This window comes from Bacillus rossius, chromosome 1, assembly GCF_032445375.1.
Source record: "Bacillus rossius redtenbacheri isolate Brsri chromosome 1, Brsri_v3, whole genome shotgun sequence".
Taxonomy (NCBI): Eukaryota; Metazoa; Arthropoda; class Insecta; order Phasmatodea; family Bacillidae; genus Bacillus; species Bacillus rossius.
In genome coordinates this window covers 334,365,321-334,383,741 of record NC_086330.1, presented here as the reverse complement: position 1 = coordinate 334,383,741, position 18,421 = coordinate 334,365,321, and the positions used below count along the sequence as shown (strand labels likewise).

At 34.0% G+C, this 18,421-nt stretch overlaps 1 protein-coding gene across 3 annotated transcripts; it reads right to left on the bottom strand.

The window, feature by feature from the left end:
• Nucleotides 1-665: 665 nt before the first annotated feature.
• LOC134528068 (calsequestrin-1-like) lies at nucleotides 666-18,206 on the bottom strand. 3 transcript variants are annotated; one of them, XM_063361287.1, is made up of 6 exons: nucleotides 18,012-18,206; nucleotides 17,806-17,902; nucleotides 16,335-16,421; nucleotides 13,599-13,936; nucleotides 7,338-7,378; nucleotides 666-6,137 (listed from the first exon to the last, which is right to left on the bottom strand). In XM_063361287.1, exons 2-6 carry the CDS (start codon nucleotides 17,806-17,808, stop codon nucleotides 2,692-2,694), a joined length of 3,915 nt encoding a protein of 1,304 aa, XP_063217357.1. In that variant the 5' UTR covers nucleotides 17,809-17,902; nucleotides 18,012-18,206; the 3' UTR covers nucleotides 666-2,691. The 3 variants fall into 3 exon arrangements, with proteins under 3 accessions (XP_063217357.1, XP_063217356.1, XP_063217358.1); XM_063361286.1 differs by having other exon boundaries at nucleotides 17,806-17,866; XM_063361288.1 differs by lacking the exon at nucleotides 666-6,137 and having other exon boundaries at nucleotides 6,146-7,378; nucleotides 17,806-18,206.
• Nucleotides 18,207-18,421: the final 215 nt, after the last annotated feature.

Sequence of the window (18,421 nt, the reverse complement as noted above, 5' to 3'; positions counted from 1 at the left end):
ACATAGCTAATCTTGGATTAGGGTTTTACATCACACTCTCATGTGCGTACTCATGATCATTGACAAACATGCCCTTCGAGATCCTACGCTGCTGAGACTTCATGTTAAGGGCTCCGCCTATCCGGGCACACATATGGTGCGCAGAGCTTCCAGAAAAACAACACGATTTCAAAACTACTCAAGATATCCGAGTGGGGTCTGCTTACGAAAAGCATTTAAGAGTTCGCTGAGGACTGGAAAGTACTTTTGATTTTGGATTAAGTTTTTAAACTGTATTTTTAGAAGAGTTAAAATGGCTAAAACACATGATTCTTGAAAGCACTTAAGGGCCTTGCATTACACCTTTATCTTCATTTCTCCGCAATATAATGTTACGGTCACCGCTCAAATTTCTCAGTTATCATGTTGTGACAAAAAGCCTTGCGCTTAGAGGCTATACTGCGCTAGAAGCACCAGCGAGCGTCATGCTTATCATCCCGCCTCACTAACACACATACACCCTTAAGGCGGGCCCCTTAAGCAACCACCCTGTTTCACACCAAGTAAGAAAATAAAAAATTAATTAAAGAAAACAATATGGTATTATTTCAGTTACAATAAAAAAATTATGAAAACGTTAAGATGGTAAAGATTTTTTTTGGAAGGGGCAAGAAAAAAACCATATAAAGTCACAGCATACTTTGATTTAATTATATTATATATAAGTGCATTTTTATGATTTCAATATCAATTTACAAAGTTTTTACTTTGTCAAAACCCATTCTTACTATACAAAAATAGTTACTCTCACATTTTTTTAAAATGAAAAATGCATTCAAACAGACATATATACATACCTAAAAGCTACGTACAATCAAGCACAAAAATATTAGTCTCAACAAGGACAATACCAAACAAAACACAGAAAATATAAATAAATAAATATTATGTACACTACAAAAGATACACATAAGAAACACTAGAAAAGTCCTAATTAAAGTCAGTAATGTTTTACAACTTGAGTGCTGAATCAAGCATATTATTGCAAACAACAGTATGTCATGAACCAGGGGCGCAACAACAGGTGGATAATGGTGCTATTTAAGCAGTTTTACTATCTAAAAATTGATTACACAGCTTTTTCTTTGCCCCCGTTTACTCCTACTTCAAGGTTTCAGAAGGGGGTCAAAATACCCTTGCCCCCCCTGTTGTTGCACCCCTGTCATGAACATACGTAGGTACTTTTATTTTACAGGCACTAACTAGTTTTAATATACATACTTGTATACAACCACTTCAATGGACAATTATCTAAGTTACCTACAGCAATTTTGAAGCTTTAAAAAACAGAACATTTTTAATTAAGACACACTATCCTTAAATTCCTCTAAAATATTAAATATTGCAAATTTTACCAATATTTAAGTTTTCAAACATTTTTAGAAACAAAATTACAGTTCAATTTTAAAATACACAAACAAGTTCATTTTTTTTCCCTCGCAGAGACTAAAACACAAATTCACAAAATTTTTCCCCTCTACAGAATACTTAGTTATTTCAAGCTACAAAACCAGGCAATAGCCATAAATAAAATAATTAGGGAAAACACTGTAATGATATCATTTTGATTCTTCAAAAATTAAAGATAATGTACAGTAAATGAATTCAATCACTTATAATGAAAATGAACATAAATCTTCATTGTACTTTGTTAACTCAACACAACCCAATGACCAAAAATATGTAGGTAAGCAATGAGCGACTCTTACAAGGCATAATTTATGCTTTTTCTCTTCATGCAGTTTAATTGTTATTAATAAATAGAATTTTTTTTTGAAAACAAAAATTAATACTTATCCATATACGAGCAAAACAATAAAGGAACATTATTTCTACATACATCCTAGTAAGCTAGTGAACTTCTTGCATACTTCACTTCTGGATCATATAAAACTATATTCAAATGTTTGTTTTTTCTATTTAAAAATACTGCCATAACAAGCATTAACCCAAACATGGAAATGTTTTGACAAAAATTTACAGTTCAGAATGTAGTCGAAAGTAAATCCTACTACATGTAGTTTACATTCAATTGCATTAAATGTTTAAGAATTTGTAATATTGCACATTTCTGGGGTTTAACCAGCACTCACAGCTGGGACAGAAAATAAAGTTATTGTTCAAATAATGTGACTGTGAAATGAAGTATGTTTGCAGTACTACAACAAAAATTTAACACGTTCTTAGGAAGCAACTTTAATAGAACAAAAACAAAATGTTTGCAGTGATAAAAAAAGGTAATAAAAAATTATCAAGACAATTATTCATGATACAGAACAGGATAATTTATTTATGTGGCAATTTATTTCACTACTGTCAACTATGGTTGTAGTCTGAGTCGAGTAACTTTTCACAAAAAATACAGTTCTCATAAATAGAACCAGAAGTACCAATTTCTTAACTCGCTTGCATATCATTATATGATATTTGTTTGAAAACACTGTTGAAAGAACAACAATGGCAGAAAGACCAATGGCACCACTTAAGTGAACTGTTACATGACAAAGAACAAAAAGTAAGGTTCATTAGGTGACAGCGTACTTATCTTCTCCCTAACAGAATTAAATACCCATCTCTAGGTACCCAGGTGCAATGATTTGCTAACCCAATGGAAGGCTTGCACAGTGTTCGTTTACAGACTCAAGAAATCACTCACAATTTACCTGACTTACAAGACAGGTTGTGAATCCTATACGCAAAACGATCTGTGAATCCAGTACCACAGAACTTACACACTTCGTTGAAAACCACTCTTTGCATCATTTTTGTCTTTAGCGTGTGGAAGATTAATTCCCGCCCTCTATCTTGCATGATGTTCTTGGGATCATGTTTATTCTTCAGCTCATTGCCATTGAGTTCCTCCACTTTGATGATGTTTTCATGTGAACTGGGCTGAAGTCTCGACTTGCCTGGCTCCTTGCAAACTTTGATGAACACCTGGCATGAGGCATTTTTTTTACTTGGCGAGTCAGCTGCAGACATCAAACGAGCGTTCCTTTTGGGCGGTAGCGTTATTCCGGAGACAGGATGCTTAATAGGCGTACTTGAACTAACATCGCTTGCCGAGAGTGTTTTCGACACTGGAATGTACTTAACATTATTTAATGGTAATGCTTGAACTGGCAAACTCTGAAATTTTGTGCTTTCTGATGACAATAAATTAATTTTTGATGGGCTATGTGAAAGTAATGTTTTATCACCGACACTAACACACACTTTTGGTTTCTGAGGACTTGCCTGAACCTGTAAGTTAATTCCTGGTACACAACAAGACGCATTACCAGTAACATTTCCTGGCATCAGTATTTTATCACCAGGACAGAGATTAGGAATGCTATTCCTAGGCAATGTTATAGAAACATTAGTGTTTTGAGTGGATTGGGGATTTGCATCATTAACTGTCTGCACTACCGAAGAATTTGGCTGAAACTTAGCACTATCTTGCAATGTTGCAGGAAATGTAGTCAGGTTTCCTGGTTTGGGCTGATTGTTAGGAGTACTACCTGACAGTGACGCAAATGACTTTGGCCGAATGCTTGGAAAATGTTTGCTTCTTAATATTACAGGGCTTACAATAGGAAGTGTCTGTATAACCGGAGATGTAGACTGAGCTTTAGTTGGTGAAATTATGTACGTAGCCTTAGCTGACTGAGCGTTTTCATAGGTGATAATGTGATATACTGGGGAACTAGGCTGAATTTTGGATGGAGAGTTCTGTAGTGCTATACTGAAGCAATTATTAGAAGTACTTGGTTGTAGCTGTACGTTTGTAGTATTAATCATCGGCATTAACTTAGAAGGCATGATAGTGACAATTGTATTACCTGGGACAATTTCCAAACGCAAATTTTCTTCTGAACGAGTGGTGCTTGCAAACAAAGTAGAACTACTCACTGTGTTTGCTACAGTCGTTTTTGGTGAATTTTTAGAATAAACAACGTTACTGGTTGATTTTGAAGCAGAATCTGTATTGAAAACTGGCTGTGGTTTGTAGACACTAGTCTGAATTTGGAAAGAAGGGTTCATCAGAGATGATGTGGATATATTATCACTTTCATCATTTTCTGTCAAGTCTATAACATCACAATTATTTAGTGTCATGTTATTTTGAGCAATATTAGGTAACTTAAGAACACTTTTTTGGTCTGTATTGAGTTGTTCACAAGTTGTGCCCTCAAAAGAAATATTACAAATCTTTTTAGCAGGGCTCATTCCATCAGAATGTATAACCATGTCACAAATTCTCTTAGGTACAAGCAATGACTTATCTGAAAATGAACTACTATTTTGCTGTGAACCAGTATCAGAGTTTGGGTAGTTCTGTAAAGAAGACCCTAATGAATTCTGACGTTGGACTGATTGTTTTACTTGTACATTAGGTCGCAGAGTGTTCAAGGAGATGCCAGAGCGTGAAGGTGTTTGAGAAATTACATTTTGTGAAACACCATCTACATTACCAACCTTACTATCATCTGTCTCCATCTTTTCTTCTATACTTCCTGGAAGCTTGTCATTATCATTTTTATCACACATTTGTGAGCTTGGAGTACATACCTCCAGGTACTGAGATGGTTTAATGGTAGCCGTTCTAAAATGTGCAATTTTCTCGAGATGCAACTTTTGTGAATGAGCACTCACAGTCCTTATAAGAGGCTTAAGAGACTGCTTGTCTGTCACTTTAATTGTTGGTAACATTTTAGTATGAGAACCAGTAACATTAACGGATAGTGGGTGATAATCATTGGTCTGAATTTGTGATGCTGAGGAAAAAATACCCTTGTTATTTTCGGTTAAGTCTACAGGGCCAGAATCAATAGGTGGAGTGTTATTTCCCGATATGTTAGACAAATTTTGAAAAACCTTCTCAGCTGTCTTGATTTCCTTACCAGTTGTGCTCTGGGAGGAGATTTCCGAAATCTCTTCGGCAGGACCTACTTCGCAGGAATCACGTTCTACTTCACCATTGTTCTTGTCGGAAACAAGCGTTGAACTACGACCCGCAGAAGGAGCATCCTGCTGCAAAGAGGTGTCAGGTAACTCCCGCGAGGAAGTCGGTGATGGACTCTGATGGACCGCGTGTTGATCAGGCTCTCCTTGTACAGTTACCACGCGTTGAGGAACATCATCCTTGCGAGGAATGATTTCATCAGATGAACCTATTTCCTCAACCACTATGTTCCCTGCTTCCTTGGCCTTCTTGCTGCTGTTAGTCAGGGCAGCAGTCTTCACAGCGTGCAGCGAGCGCAAGTGAGACATGAAGGACGACTCCACAAAGAACTGCAAGTTGCACGGGGAGCAGCTGTACACCACCTTGCCCGTGCAGTACTTGTGGGCTGCCAGGCCGGTCGCAGAGAAGAACTTCATGTTGCAGCAATCGCAGTCCAGGAAGTTTGTAGACTTACCGCTGAGGTGCACCAGCCTGTGAACCACGAGGCCGTTGGCGCACGAGAACAGCTCTGGACACATCTCGCAGTAGTAGAACCGCGACTGAGAGTCCGTGCAGTGTCTCATGTGTTCGGCCATCATGGCGTGCGAGCAGAAACTCTCTTGGCACAAGCTGCACTTGAAAATGGAACTCGTTTTGGGAGCCCCGCAAACGTACTGATGCTCGATCAAAATCTGCTGAGTCCAAAACTGTCCCCCACATGAATTACACTTGAAAAGTTCCTCGGTGTGCAGGCGCTCATGTATTTGTAGAAGAGTTTTGCTAACAAACTTTCGTTTACACACCTGACAGCTCAATTTATTATTTTCATCCACTTTTTGATTTGTATGTGTTTTCTGGTGATCTTTGTAATCTTTTTCACAGTCAAAACTAGAGCTGCACACCGTACACACAATTCCCGCGGGTTTCAGTTTATCCGTGCACAAACTGCAGGTGACGTACCGATTCTTGTGGGACTTAAGATGTTCATAAAAAGTATCTTCATTTTTGTGCAAGGTCATGCAAATTGTACATAAGTAGTTCATTTCTTCAACCAAATGAGGCAAGTATAAACTGCACTGAGAAATGAAACATTTATTACATAGCCGGCATATGAAGGAGGGTCTGATAACATAGTTTTTATCACACTCTGCAGCTTCTATAGCCAAGTCACCTAAAAAAAAATCAAATAAGTTTTATTAAAGTAATTCATGAACACATTTAAATCAAAAAATTAAGTCAGATAAACTGAAAATATTCTATACGCCACATATTATTACCATTTGTGGACAATTCAAAAAACCACTGTGGAATAAAAATGATTTTCTTCTACTTTAGTGTAAAACATAACATGAATTTCATTTGATGAACCAAACATGCCTGGAATTTAGACTTCAAAATGACAGGGTAAACGTTCAGAATATATAGCTACAAAACAATTTCGGAATAATCTGGAAAAGACATGTATGGCTCTATACACCACAATAAAAGTTATAGTTATGTTTTAATTTACTCTAGAATATTCATCAGAAGTAACTGTAAAATTCACTGATATACTACATATAGCATTTTTAAACAAAATGTGTAATAACGAGACTTTTGAAAAACCAGTTTCACATCATTATTTATGTACCACAAAAAGTAGACTTGTATCATTCATTAACTGAATGCTGCCAAAAAAATTTTAATCTTTATATTATAATAACTAGAACCAAGACTTTTGGATTAAAGCCCCATTCACATGGAGGAGTCTGGTCCTATTTGGGAAATACACTGAGCAACAACCAAAAAAAAATTGATTTTCCCCCAATAATTATAATAAATACAATTTTTTTTTTAAATTTGTAGTATATATTAGTTTCTTTAAAGGTTATTTAAACAAAGTTTATCAGAAACAAATATTTTTTTTATTACTTCCTACTGTAAATTTAATGTTTCATGATTGCCAGCACTTAAAACACAGAAATTCAAGTTCTGATTAAATTTTAACATTTAAAACATTTTTTAAGGACATAAACAATTTCTTTTGTCAAAAATGTTTCCTGAAGTGAAAAACAACACTGTAGTTACTGGCAGATACAAACATTTATTTGATAGCTTCTGTAGATGACTAATTAATTTAGTTCATATCATCTAAACAAGTTAGTGTTTGAATTTCTGAATTTCCCTTTCTCAAATATTTTTTCTTTGAATTTTTATCCTTGAACATCAAAACCTTTAAAAAGATTTTATAGTAATTGAGGATTTGATTAGCCTGTGCCAATATTACTGAGCTTTGTTTAAAAAACACAAACACACACACACACATTCACACATTCTAACAAAAAGAACTATAGTAACTTATTAAAAAAAAAAAATTAAAAATGAAACATACTTTGTAAGTGCTTGGACGAAAGTTCCTTATTCCCACAGCTTCTGCAACATTCCATCACCACAAATCAATACAAAGAGTTCCAGTCGGCCACAATTTTTTAAATAATTGCACTACATTTAAGGGGGGAGAGACAGGAACCAAAGACACCATGTTGGTTCAAACAGTTTTAATGCCATAACAAATTTTATAGTTTCATACCGAAAATCTGCCTTCGTTAATGCAGTGATCCCACATTTCAAGGTTTAAAAACACCATAACATAGAGTCTAATGGCAGCATTCTTTCAGTTGGAAGTATTTTTAAAAATTAATTCAGTACTAAAAACCAATGACATCTCATGAGAAATCATTTGTAGCAGCTACTCACTATTAAGTTCACACATTCCATTTAATTACGTACCATGTTTTAATGAAGTCAAAATTTTAAAACTAAGTAGTATGAAATAGTTATGGCCTTAAAACTGTTGCAACCAAGATGAAATATTTCAGATGCTATCCATGCCACTTTTCAAAATGTCCAACCAAAAACAATAATTTCAAAATCTCATTGTTTTCCCATTCAAAACCATTCCATTACTGCCACCCCTTCCACCTAACAAATACAGGATATCCACAAAAAAATGTCACAGTTTCAATGGTAGATTATAACAATATAATTTACACTTTTATAAAAAATAATACATTAAACTGAAGGTAAACTAACATATTTTTTCTAAAAAATGTTCAATATGTGCAGCTTTAGTTATACGGCACACATCAAACCTAAGTCCAATTCTTCCCATCACTTGGTTAACAAGTCCAGAGTAATGGAAGCAAAACAGCCTCTTCAATTCTGTGTCTCAAATCTGGCAAATCATTAGGTAGCGGCAGAATGTAGACATAATCTTTTATAAAGCCCCAAAGGAAAAAATGGCATGGCTTTATGTCAGGTGAACGTGGAGGCCAGCAAAAAAAGAGCTCTCTGTTCTTCTTGAATTGCCTATACCATCGGCGGATTTTTTTACCACATGGGGGATCACAATTAAACTTTAAAAGAAATGCACGTTGAACTGAAATTACAGATTCACTGTTAGAAAATTGCAGAACACAAAACGCTTTACGCTCAGGAATCACCATTATGCATAGGTGGTGCTGCAAGCGAGAAAACAACAAAGCAGTACTCACAAATGCGCTTATATAAAACTGTTTGAGTTACTCTTTAATTGTTACCTTCAAACAACACTCTACAATGCTTACTGTTGATAATATTAAAATTTATAACTGGGATATTCTTTTATGGACATACTGTACATCAAGCCAGCTCCCGCGAGCATCAGCTATACCCCATCCATGCTGATCCTACTTCAAGCAGGGAACCTTACAAACTCTGTTAAGATATTTTAATGCTCCTTGTACAGCAATGTCTATCGCATTCACAAAACTATCTGGTCAGGTATTCTTTGGTAAACGTTAAAAATGATAAAATCACGACTTCCTACAAAAGTTTGATTAAAAAATCATGTTTCTACAATGGGACATTTAGCTTCTTCAGAAAAACAAACAAACAAAATACAGTAAGCAATATGATAGGTTCTGTTAAAAAATTATTTCTTTAGTGAATCTGATATTGATCCTGAATAAATATGTGGTTTATTGTTTTCGACCATCCATCATTTTTCTTTAAGTTCTGAATTAAAGCCATATTACCTGCCAGCAAGTCTGCTATATGGGCGGCTACAATGTTCTAGGTGTGACTGTACTGTCTGTAATGTCTTACCTCTTCCCCCCATAAACACACTCTCACCCAGGAGGACTACCTGCCAAATTTCCAGGAAATGAGGGCATATCATAACTTGCTTGACAAGGAGGCCTTAGCCTCGCATTCACGATTCCACTGCAAATTCCAGCTGAATCACAGCACCGCGCAGACCAGTCACCTTATATGTCGGCCATCAAATAACTACTGAACGAAATTCAAATGAACAACACTAAAATACATACATTTTCTAATTCTAAACGATAATTAATTATAAAGGTTAAATAGTACTTTATACCGAACAGGATCGTGGTCACAAGAAAAAGAGATACAACAAACATATGATACTTTGAGTTTGGCAGTCCCACAAGTAAGTATACTTTATCACTTTTCACTCATGAACTCGTGGCAAATTTTCACTAAATCTCATTCAGTATGCAAGGATTGAGCAGGTGCCTCTCTCTCTCTCTATATATATATATATATATATATATATATATATATATATATATATATATATATATATATATATATATATATATATATATATATATATATATATATATATATATATATAAAATAAAAAAGCAAAGTAAATTAATACCATAAAATTATGTGACCCTTGATAATGTGTTACAGCAAATATGAACACATATAAAGAAATTTATATTTAAAAAAATACTAAGGATGTTAGTGTGCAATCTAAACTGCCTTAGATGTGCTACATTTGAAAAATAAAATATTTATCTGAAAATTTTTGTACTACTATTTTGTAAAATCATTAGGAAAAAACACTTCGTAATAAAAAGCTTGACCGCAAGAAAGAGCGATGAAGAAGAAAGAGATATAATTTTTAATTTAGTCCAAGCATATTATTTCCGGTGCAGAAAACTGATTAACTGCAACGATGAATTAGACAACAGAATGATAGAGAAACATAAGCTGCTTGTAACAGTGTATATTAACCATTTTTTCAAGAAAATTGTCACATAGATATATTTATAAAATAAATCATGTCGTCTCCAATATTTTTAAATAGTGTAAAATGTCTTTATTACTGCAACCCAAAACAATACAAAAAATTGTTAAATTGCATCCATACCAATAAATACACACACATAACACACACACACATATATATATAAATATACACACAATTTTTGCCATTGCTCTCAGCACTTGTAACAAAACCGTTCTTTGCTCTAATAATTTATAAAAAATCTCAGGTAAACAGTAGTTGCCTGTAATTATTATTACTTTTCTTTGTTAAGTCCTAGGCCTAATATAGCATAAAAATTTTGTAGCAGTGCCTTACACTCACTTATTTACCTACAAATAATTTTTAATGTTATTTTATTTGCGATTCTTTTCTTTTGCTTCTAAAATATATTTTTGGTCTCTACCAAACTTTTTTTCATGCAACTATCTATTATTTCAGGCATAACGATTATAAGTAGAACGTGTCAGCTTTGGTAGCATCGTGTTCAGCCAAAACTGTTCATATATAAAAATTCTTTCAAAAAAACTTAATTACTGCTGTACGCCAAGAAATCGCAATATTGCTTGTTTGAAATGTTAAGTTGTCCCTAAATTTGGTAATAGAAACTGCGCTGTTTTACACCTCAATGTAAAATAGATTTTAATATTGACATCGTCCCGGGCTGCGCCCTTCTGAGCCCGATGTGCCACCACCTCTCCCCTCACACGCTGCAAGCCCCCACCTTCCACCACCACCCTCTACGACACGCCTGCCGAAGTGTGTGTGTGTGTGTGTTGGCCCGCGCCCGCCAATGTGACGTCAGTGCTCTGCTCCCGAGAGTTGCCCAGCGAGGACGAACAGGCAGTGAGTCGCGAGCGCTGCGAGAGGAAGGAGCTTCATGCACCCATCGTCGTATTTCGGAGGTTTTGAGTGATACAGGGGGAAATGGGCCTCGCCACTCACGGGCAACGTCACTGCCCTGAGAACAGATTAGCCGGGTCCACATGCCCATTATACATGTGGTGGCGCCCTAAACTTCGACGAACACTGCAACCCCCATTGCGGTAGCATTATTCATGTCAATAATTACAGTCTTTAATAAATATATATAAGTATAAAAAAATTTTAGTTTATAAAACACAATATGAACTGTCTTAGTGTTGTTAAAGGCTGGCTTAGTGTTATTTTTTTTAGAACAAAGACTGTTTAATATGTGTTACTTTTCAGAACAGAATGTATTACGTTGTTAAAATGTGTGTTGCAATTTTTTTGAAAAGCGTTAAAAAAAGTACTTGGTAATATTGCTTGTCCCGAAGAATGTATTCACAGCAGGAACATATAGTATTTTTATACTTCTAAATACAGTCTCAGTTTTGTAATTAATAATTATATGCACACTAAGATTCAGCGTAAAAATTAATTTAGCATTTACTCATTTATATTTACTGCTCAAAGGCTAGACTATTAAACAAATTACTGATAAATGCTTCTCTACATCTCTCAGCAAGAAAATGAATTTTGAGATAATCGGTGCGAACAGCTTACTGAGTTCGAGGGGACATCGTCATCAGAATAACAGCTACAATTACAGATGGTGGTATAGCACTAATATCATTTGTATCAACACGTTTTCAAAACACTGTAACGATCTGCTGCTTTTTTTCCGATTGGATTGATCACTTAGATACTTATGACATATATTAGATGGTTGAAGATTAATCACATACACCCACTGTAAGCATGGGCATAGCTAACTTAGTGTTAGAAAAGCTTGCAAAACATGTTTAGGAACATGTCACACGAAAAAAAAAAACTGAAAAAGGAGGAAAAACCTATATATGTGGGGTCCGACACCCATCTGCCTAACGAATTTCGTTGATATGCCTCAGCAACATTTGTGATCTCGAGATTCAACACACATAGGTTTGCTAAATTCATTTATGTTTTAATATACTTGACTATAATTTTCCTTTCTGCCTACTACTCCCTTTATTTCAAATGTCTCAGAATTCTTTTTGTCAATACAAATGGGAAAAAGCGTCGTACACAGTAAACAGCAAATAATGAAAGAATAAATTGGAAATTTGTTGATTCTATGTTAGAATCCAAAAAAAGTCAAGAAAATTTCCCGCGATACCTACTACCATTTATAGCCATGTTGTTTAAGCAGGAGTTAAATCAAGTTTCAGCGGACAATTAAGTTATCTAGCTCTATTGGGTTTATAAGTTGCATTGCTTATGAAAACTGCTTTTACGTTAACTAAAACCCATGAGCGCAAAATATAAAATGTGGCCGGTATTCGAACCCGCACCCTCTTGCACCATAAGCTGACGTTTTACTGAGTACACAGTAATAGCCATCTCCAATATGCTGATAAAATTGCATTATTAAAAGTAAAGCTGAACGTACATAACTACAACAAATAACAAAGTAAAATACTGACTGAAAATTAGAATGTAACATTTTGTTAAATCCGTATGTGGAAATAAGCTCTCACCCCTAAGTTTGTACCAACACATTGCAATACTCAAATATAAAAAAAAGTTTAATTTTACATTTTCAAATTCAATTCACGTTCAGGAAGATATTAACTTTAACATATTTCAAATTCTTACTTCCACGCAATTCAAACACATAAAATAGGAATGTATTACTAAAACATTAAACTGTGATGTTTCACGTAAAATTGATGTTATTTTATTTTGATCATGGACGAAAAGCCCGTGGTTTGCGCTGAATTCGTTTACCCATTAATACTTTGATTTTAAAAAAATTAACTCGAAGAGAAAATTTAATACAAAAAATAAAAATTGCATTTATTTCCACAAAGTTCACTTCACCTTACTTCTTCCTAGTAATGCTCACTCTGTCCCTTGAACTTTGGCAAGTGTTTATTTTTTGTGACTAATTTTCAAGGTCAGACAGCAGCCTACTGCTGCCCGAGGGGGTGCCAGTGGGGTGCGTACAACACAGGCACAACTACTGTACATTCCAAGAGAAGAGAAGACTGTTGTAGGCAACTGACAAATAACAAAAACAGTGTTGCAAAAGTGGATATTTTTTGAGTGTTGCAAATTACTTAAAACATCAAAATTGATTTAATTTTACAGATTAAGTTTCAAACTAGCAATTAGCAAAATCTTAAATTTTTCCATTGAGAGATTAATGGTGGTTTTCATCAAAATAATAAAGTCTAATTCAAGCGACACTAATGATTACAGAAAACATTTGATTGATTTATCTCTTCCATAATAAGTTATTTTGTTGGGAATTTTGTACAGATCACAAACAAATACAATTCTTTAGGGAAAAAATGGATAGTTAATCAAAAAAATAGTACCCAAAAAGCACTGAATTATCAACTTTGAAGTGAAATATTTTGAGAAATATGATTTTTAAACAAAAAATAACTGCAATATTAAAGTGTCCATGCACAACTATTTTACATGGAAAAATAAAAAAAATTTGTGAAATATGGTCTTAATGAAAACTGGAGAGGAAAAACATACTGTACTTAAGTTCACCTTGTTGTGAACAGAGGTACTCACCCTGTATTATCACCATCACCAACATCACCATCATCATCAACACTGCCATCATCAACACTGCCATCATCAATAGTGTCATCATCATCATCATCATCATCATCATCATCATCATCATCATCATCTTCGCCATTGCAATTGTCACCATCATTTTCTTCTTCGTCCAATGTAAGGTCAATTGTATCACACTGCTGCTGAACAGTGTCACTAACAGGCGTGCGCTCTCCATTACGCTCACTTTCCTCTTCATCACTATCGTCCAGAATAATTATGGGCTGTGGAGGATTCAGATTATTTACTTCATCATTACTAGGTGGTTGATCATTAACCCTTTTATCTTTCTGCAAACAAGAACACATTATTTTCACTGTGGTTAAATACTCAATAACATGTGTATTAAAAACATTCAACCAGAAGTTGGTAAGTTACACACATCTATAAGTCTTGATTTTTTTTTATTCCTAGAATAATCTTCCATAATACAATGCAATGTTTAGCTTTCTCTTAACCCCCAAAATTTAAAAATAATTGTAAAAATTTGAATAATATGAGAGGTGTTCCAAATAAGTAGGTCTACTAAATAATAAATTAGTGAAAGCATTTCGTTTTCATTATTCACACTACTGGGTAGCTGGATGTCTCCTGCAGCCAAGGAGGTTGAATAATCTTCATAATACAATATATGTTAGGAACAAATATGTACATTACTACAGCATCAGAACCAATATTACCAATATTACTCTAGACTAACCAACATAAATATATTTTGATGTTTTAAGAATAGTTGGGATGACACCATGTAATTCATTGGGGCCTACTCAATAGAGATAGTTTTTTTCAGTTTGATACCTTTGATACTTTCAACAAAAAAAAAACATTATAGTTCATTATTAATTATTCATGATTTAATAAAAAAAATTGTATGTCTCTCAAAAAAATAATATAAACAAAATATAAAATCAAAGTGATAAAGAATTAAGTAGGTATCGCTTACTTAAACAAATATAATGAGTACATTTCCAATAACAGTTGATAAAATAAACTGATACAAAAAAAGATTATTATTAATAGTGAACAATTGGGACCACGTCCCACACCTGCATCTACAGCCATGCCAGATTATCAAGCATCAAATCAATACAGTATGAGTCCGAATTCAACCAACAAACTTCGACTGCAGGTTCATCACGACAAAGTAAGTTGACTTATGGTCTAAAGTGCTGCCCAAGGCTGATGTACGTCTTTGAAGTTGGAGCTGAACAACAATTTTACTGTACATATATATTTAACAACAAATTATTTAATATAAAACACGGCGCGTCTGAGTTATGTTTAATTAAATTAAGTTCTACAACCAGCGCAAATTTTTTCATTGAAATTATTGGGGGTACCTAAATATCGCAAAAAAAAAAAAAAAAAAATATATATATATATATATATTAGCCCCATTTATTTCAATTAAATAATTTTGAGACAGCAACAGAATTCGCAGTGGTTGTAGAACCATTCAATTAAACATAATCCAGGCACTCAGTGTTCCAAATTAAATACTTTCTCTATTATTTACAATAGAAATGTCGTTTAGCTCCAAATTCAAAGATGATACCTACAAGCCTTGGGAAGTACTTTAGAATACAAGTTGTATTAATGTTTTTAACTTATATTGTCGTGAGGAACCTGCAGCCAAAGTTTATAGGTCGAATTCAGACTCATTCTGTATAGTTTTAATGGGAATACCAGATCAGAAACTGTGGCATATAACCCACTGTAAAACAAGAAACATTGTACTGAAATGTAACCAACACTAACAAACTGTGAGCGATCTGAAAATGCTGGCAGCAAAGTAATGGAACCTGGCTGCCCAGTTCAACACCCGGAATCCACCTGAAAAAATCTGAAAGCAAACAGCACAAATAGAGCCAGATTACAGACTGTGCCGAACCATAAACACCAGAATCGAGACCTTGCGCTGTAGTGCTATGTGTTCCCAAAATTTACAAGTTTTTACTGAGTATTTGTTTAGGACCAAGTATACTTAATGTATTGCAGACAACAAATCCAGCTAGTCTACACAGCTGGTGGAGTACAGGTATCTCCTTTCTCGTGGAGTAGGCAAAAAAAAAGTGAATGCAGATTCTTCCAGTACAACCTAAGCGTTGGAGGTTTTCATGGATACTTAATGTTATCGATTTGAAGTATTATCGAATGATATTGAAGTACTGCAGGTCCCAACTCTAGTTTTAAGCAATTCTCCACGCTTCTGGGAAATTTATCTGACGCAATGTATGAAGATGAGGACGAGTAAACCTCCACCAGTGTCGTAGACAGTGAGAAGTAAACATGAAGTGTGGGCTGATAATAGCTGATACTGCCTTTAGCAGATCACTCAAATTCAAACAAAAATAAAACCTTTATAAATGCCTTGTAATTACACCCATTTATCACTAGGAGCAAATATTTTGCTACCGATACAGCTTCAAAATTTTAATGATTTGTTTTAAGTTTTGTTATGTTATATTGTCTTTCCACACACGCTCTTACTATTATTTTAATTTAGAGTGTGCCATAGTTTTGACTATGTTATGACTTGCTGTATTTTTTAAAAATTGCTTTTAATGCTCTTAATTATTTTATAAATCTTGGTCATGATCTGATGTAGGGCCTACCTATGTCAAACATATCACATGGATCTATAAATAAATCAATACATACAAATTTGTTAATTTAACTATTCCTTACCGCAACGCCTATTTCTTCTTTAAGGACTGGAAAATAAATGGGCTGCGGATCTCCGCTCCACTTAGCAGGGAGCTCATCTTCACTGTCCTTCAAAATACAACAACAAAAAATTAGTAAATAATACTTTCATCAAGTTTTGATGTAAGTACTACTTACTTAATGATTTTAGCATACAACATTATGTCATACATTTTTTTAAAGAAATGTAATAATATACTTAAAATAAATATTGGAATGATTTTGAAACCACCATTGTGTGCTAATGTAGCTCGGGATTCTATGCTGTGCAAGTGTCGTCATAGTGCATTGCACATCTTATCATGAATGCAGCCCAGGCATAATATAATTTTTTTTTGGTAAATATGAATCTCGAGTAGGTATTTGAATACCTACTAAATGCTGAACAGCATTTAGGTATGTCTCATTATAAAATCAAAGGGTTCACCAAACAGCAATATTTATTATTTTCAAATAATAGGAGCATAGCATGATTAGTCTGGTAAGGTTGGTAACATTAATTCAGTCAAATTAAGATTATTAACATATTATGGCCTACAGGGTAAAAATTCCATATACCGTACACAAGTTTATGCCTTCATTCTGATAGCATGATCCTGTATATATTAATAAGTGGTAATGATGCTTGCAGTATTCCACAAGACCTGACATAACTTATTTGTATTGTCATATTGGATGCTCAATTACTGAAATAACCCAATCAAGCAGGTAATTTTGAACAGCCACTTTTTCCATAAAAATTCTAATTTCAATTTTTTTTTTACTTCCTGTCATATTATTTCAATTATTATCTAAGAAAGCTTAGTGATTCTTCACATAATTTACCAGTAATTGATCATTTCAAAGAGTTATTAAGTTACTTTAGGTTAGATAAAATGTAAAATTGTGAGATGGATGATTAGGTAAGGTTTGCAAGATTTAAAATACTTTAGAAATGTGTAAACAGTTGGTTAGCAAACACTAAAAATTCTATAAAATAGTAAAAACAGTTAAGTTGGTTTAAAATGGTTACATTTAAAAATGGTAGTTAGTATAAACAATAGTTCAAATGATTTTACAGCATTTTTAATGTAGCTAACCTAACCTAACCTAACCAACCATTTATACTATTTTAAAGTATTTTTTAAAATATTGCTAACTTAACCTAACTAACCGTCTACACTATTATAAAGTATTTGTAATGGAGTTTATCTAAACAACCATTCTCACAATATCACAGTATTTTCACAACTTTAGGGTATTTTAAATGTAGTTACTCTACTCTAACAGCCAAATAAAATGGTAAACTAGTTTACCTATCTGATGCCATTTTACAGAATGATCAGAAAAATTGGTCAGAAATTTAAAAAAAAATTCATATTTTTATTTTTTGGATGCGCTCCTCTCTTGAAAAAATTACCAGCCGCTCTTTTTAATAAACTCTACAAAAAAAATAGTGTTATAATATACGTACCATTACGTATCAACGTAGTCCCGATAGCTGCGGCCTCAACTTTGGAATTACTTCTGGGAACCTCCAAATACGCATACCCAACACAAAAATTATGCACCTATTATGAAATTTTATAGAACATATACATAAGCCGATAAAGCAGTCCAACAATCATCCAAATTTTGTTGAATTTTACATCAAATAAGAAATTAGTAGCTACACGTTACCTAAGTTTATCAAAGTCATTGTAAGCATTAATTTTTAGTTCTTCCACAAATTAAATTAAATTGAAAAATGTAAACCTATATTATGTCCACTGTTTATTTTAATACCCCAGGACAACTAATTCAAATTTTATTATTTTTTATAGAACGCCAACAAACAGCGTTCAAAATTAATAACATACAGCGTGATCTAATAATATTTTGAATAAACACAAACATCTCTATACCATAGAATCAAGTTTAGGTAGAGTTTTTTTTTAATTTATTGGCACACATAAGGTTTGTTTGACTCGGGGTCTCTTTTTGACATGTCAACTCTCGGGGCGCCTTTTTCCGGAAGCAGTTGGCGGATGGTCGTTTTACTCGTGGGGGCAAGTTGCTCTCAGGTCACTCAAGTCATGCTCTCGATGCTC